Here is a 2,545-nt window from a genome sequence, read left to right on the forward strand (position 1 = left end):
TATGCATGCATGCATGCATACATATTATATATATATATATATATATATATATATATTTATAATACATACATATGTATATATATGTCATTTGTGTTGTTAAACTTTTTTTTGCACAGACAATATCCAAATTCATATATATATATATATATATAGTCTTCCACACATACCTCTCACCTCTATATATCTTACACAACGTATAAGATATTTCCGCCCGTACAGTTGGTACTCCCAACATATCAGTGCAGCCAACCTCTCATCACCACTCTCCCATACCACTATTACCACAGACCACGTACAATAAACGTCAATATTTTATAACGCTAATGACAGTGGTTCTGACCCATTCTACAGTCCGTACATGCGTATAGCTACCCTCTTCTTCTCATACCTACCCACATCCAACTCCTTCCCATACCTACCTACATCCAACCCCTTCTTCTCATACCTACCTACATCCAACCCCTTCTTCTCATATCTCTCCTACCACAGATCACGCAAGCGGTTTCCGACTGTCAGTTGGTACTGTCAGCGCACCGGTGCAGCCATCCTGCGCTCGTCACAGCCGCTGGTGGGCGTCACACGCTCACGCAATAAAGGCGATGAGAACCTCCTGCACACACTCTCACAGCACGATACACTACACAAGCCAACGTCATCGATTTCAGAGAACGAAGCGGTGGATGGGACGGACAGTCATCTCTCGACACCGCTGAGACGGGGGTTGGCTGCTGCCAAGAGTATGGATGCATGCATCGGTATAGGTACGGGTGCACACGCACACGGATAGGTGTAGGGACAAATAGAAGTAAGTCCACGCACAGGTGCAGAGGAACGAGAACAAGCACATGTATGGGGACAGAGTGCATGCACAAGTATGAGTACAAGGTGCAAACACAGCTACACCCTGTTTCTGGATGAAGGTGTTGGTAGCGACCTAGTTTTTCATGTTCTTATTTTAACATTGTGTATGAGACAGATTCTGTAGTCACGAGTATACACAAGATTGTCTACTGTTGATTTGTAGTACAATGATAAGTATGAGCCAAACTCTGTAGTCAGGAATATATACAAGATTATTTACAGTTGATTAGTATTGTACCGTTCGTTAAGTACACGCCAAACGCAGTATTCGGGCGTATATACATGGGTTTGGGTATCAGGGTTTAGGGTTTAAGGTTTTCTGTATCCAGGAGTACAGACAAAGACTGTTCACTTTCGCCCAGTAGTAGTATTGTTAAGTGCACGTCAAATGCGGTATATCTGGTGTACATACAGGGTTTAGGGTTGAGAGTTTAGGGATACTATTATCAGTAGTACATACAAGGTTATTTACTGTGTAATAGTGTTGTACTGTCCGTTAAGCACACGCCAACGCGGTATTCAGGCGTATATACAGGTTTATGGTTTAGGGTTTAGAGTTTTGTGTATTCACGAGTGCATACAAAGACTGCACTTTCACTGTGTAATAGTATTGTACCGTTCGTGAAGTACACGCTAAACGCGGTTTATTGGGGTTACATAGGCTTATCTACGCATGACTCTGGCCCTCCTTCTACAGCCGGTGACAGAGAAGAGGACCTGAGTGAGTACGAGAGCGACGGTCTCGAGCGCAGCGCCAGTGCGATCTCAACGCTAGGTGATCGTGTCTCCCACAGTGCGGAGTCGGAAGTACCGAACTTTGACAACACTCGATGCGACGGTAGTAGTGGTGTGGGAACGACGAATGGGGCGTCTAGTGTTAGTCTAACAATGGGCAAACGCAACGCACCCGTACCGTATGTAGAACCCTACGCACGCTCACGCTCCCATACGGAGCGTAGTGCGCCCGCACGGCCCACCACACCTGCACCCGTGTCCGGGATTTCAGGTGCAGGTGCGCAGGAGAGCCGGGGGGATAACAGGGCGAAAGGAAGAGGGCGAGAGCATGACGGTAGGCGTGACATTCCAGGCACGCAGACACACACAGAAGCACAGACACAGACACAGGGCAATTCGCACACACATTCACGCTCACACACACCCGACGGGGCCAAGACTCAGACGAAATTGGGCCATTTATTGGCCAAGGCAAGGAACTCGCTGGAGCAGAGCAGTCTCTCGCCGTTGAGCTCAGGCAAGACGATCTCGAGCGACTCACAGAAAGCCCTGTATATCCTGGATGCGAGGCCGCTGGTGAATGCAGGGGCTATGACGCTGATGGGGGCAGGTAGATATATGCATATGTGTAGGTATGTATACCGATGTTTATGGCTGTGTATGTATGACTTTATGTACATCATATTTTAAGTCAAAATTGTATTTGTATTTATATATGGGTATGTGTTTAAGTTTGCTGGAGCAGCGCAGTATGTTGCCCTTGATTACGAGAAAGAGTACCTCGAGCGATACACAGAAAGCACTCAACGTACCATGTTTTGCCTGTTGTATCAAATATATAACAGCACTGCTATATCACAGACTCATATCTTGGTATGGAGCACTTCATCGACACGATCAATGGTATCAACATGATGTTATTCATGTATTGATAATATATATACTATAT

General features: G+C 45.8%; 1 protein-coding gene across 1 annotated transcript; it reads left to right on the forward strand.

Annotated features, from left to right (window-relative positions):
- Positions 1-358: 358 nt before the first annotated feature.
- SARC_13026 (hypothetical protein) lies at positions 359-2,206 on the forward strand (the record flags this gene model as incomplete). The annotated part of the gene is made up of 2 exons (XM_014292852.1): positions 359-761; positions 1,559-2,206. Coding segments are annotated over 2 exons (1,051 nt in total), but the record flags the coding sequence as incomplete, so codon positions are not given.
- Positions 2,207-2,545: the final 339 nt, after the last annotated feature.

This window comes from Sphaeroforma arctica, assembly GCF_001186125.1.
Source record: "Sphaeroforma arctica JP610 unplaced genomic scaffold supercont1.2825, whole genome shotgun sequence".
NCBI classification, from domain to species: domain Eukaryota; class Ichthyosporea; order Ichthyophonida; genus Sphaeroforma; species Sphaeroforma arctica.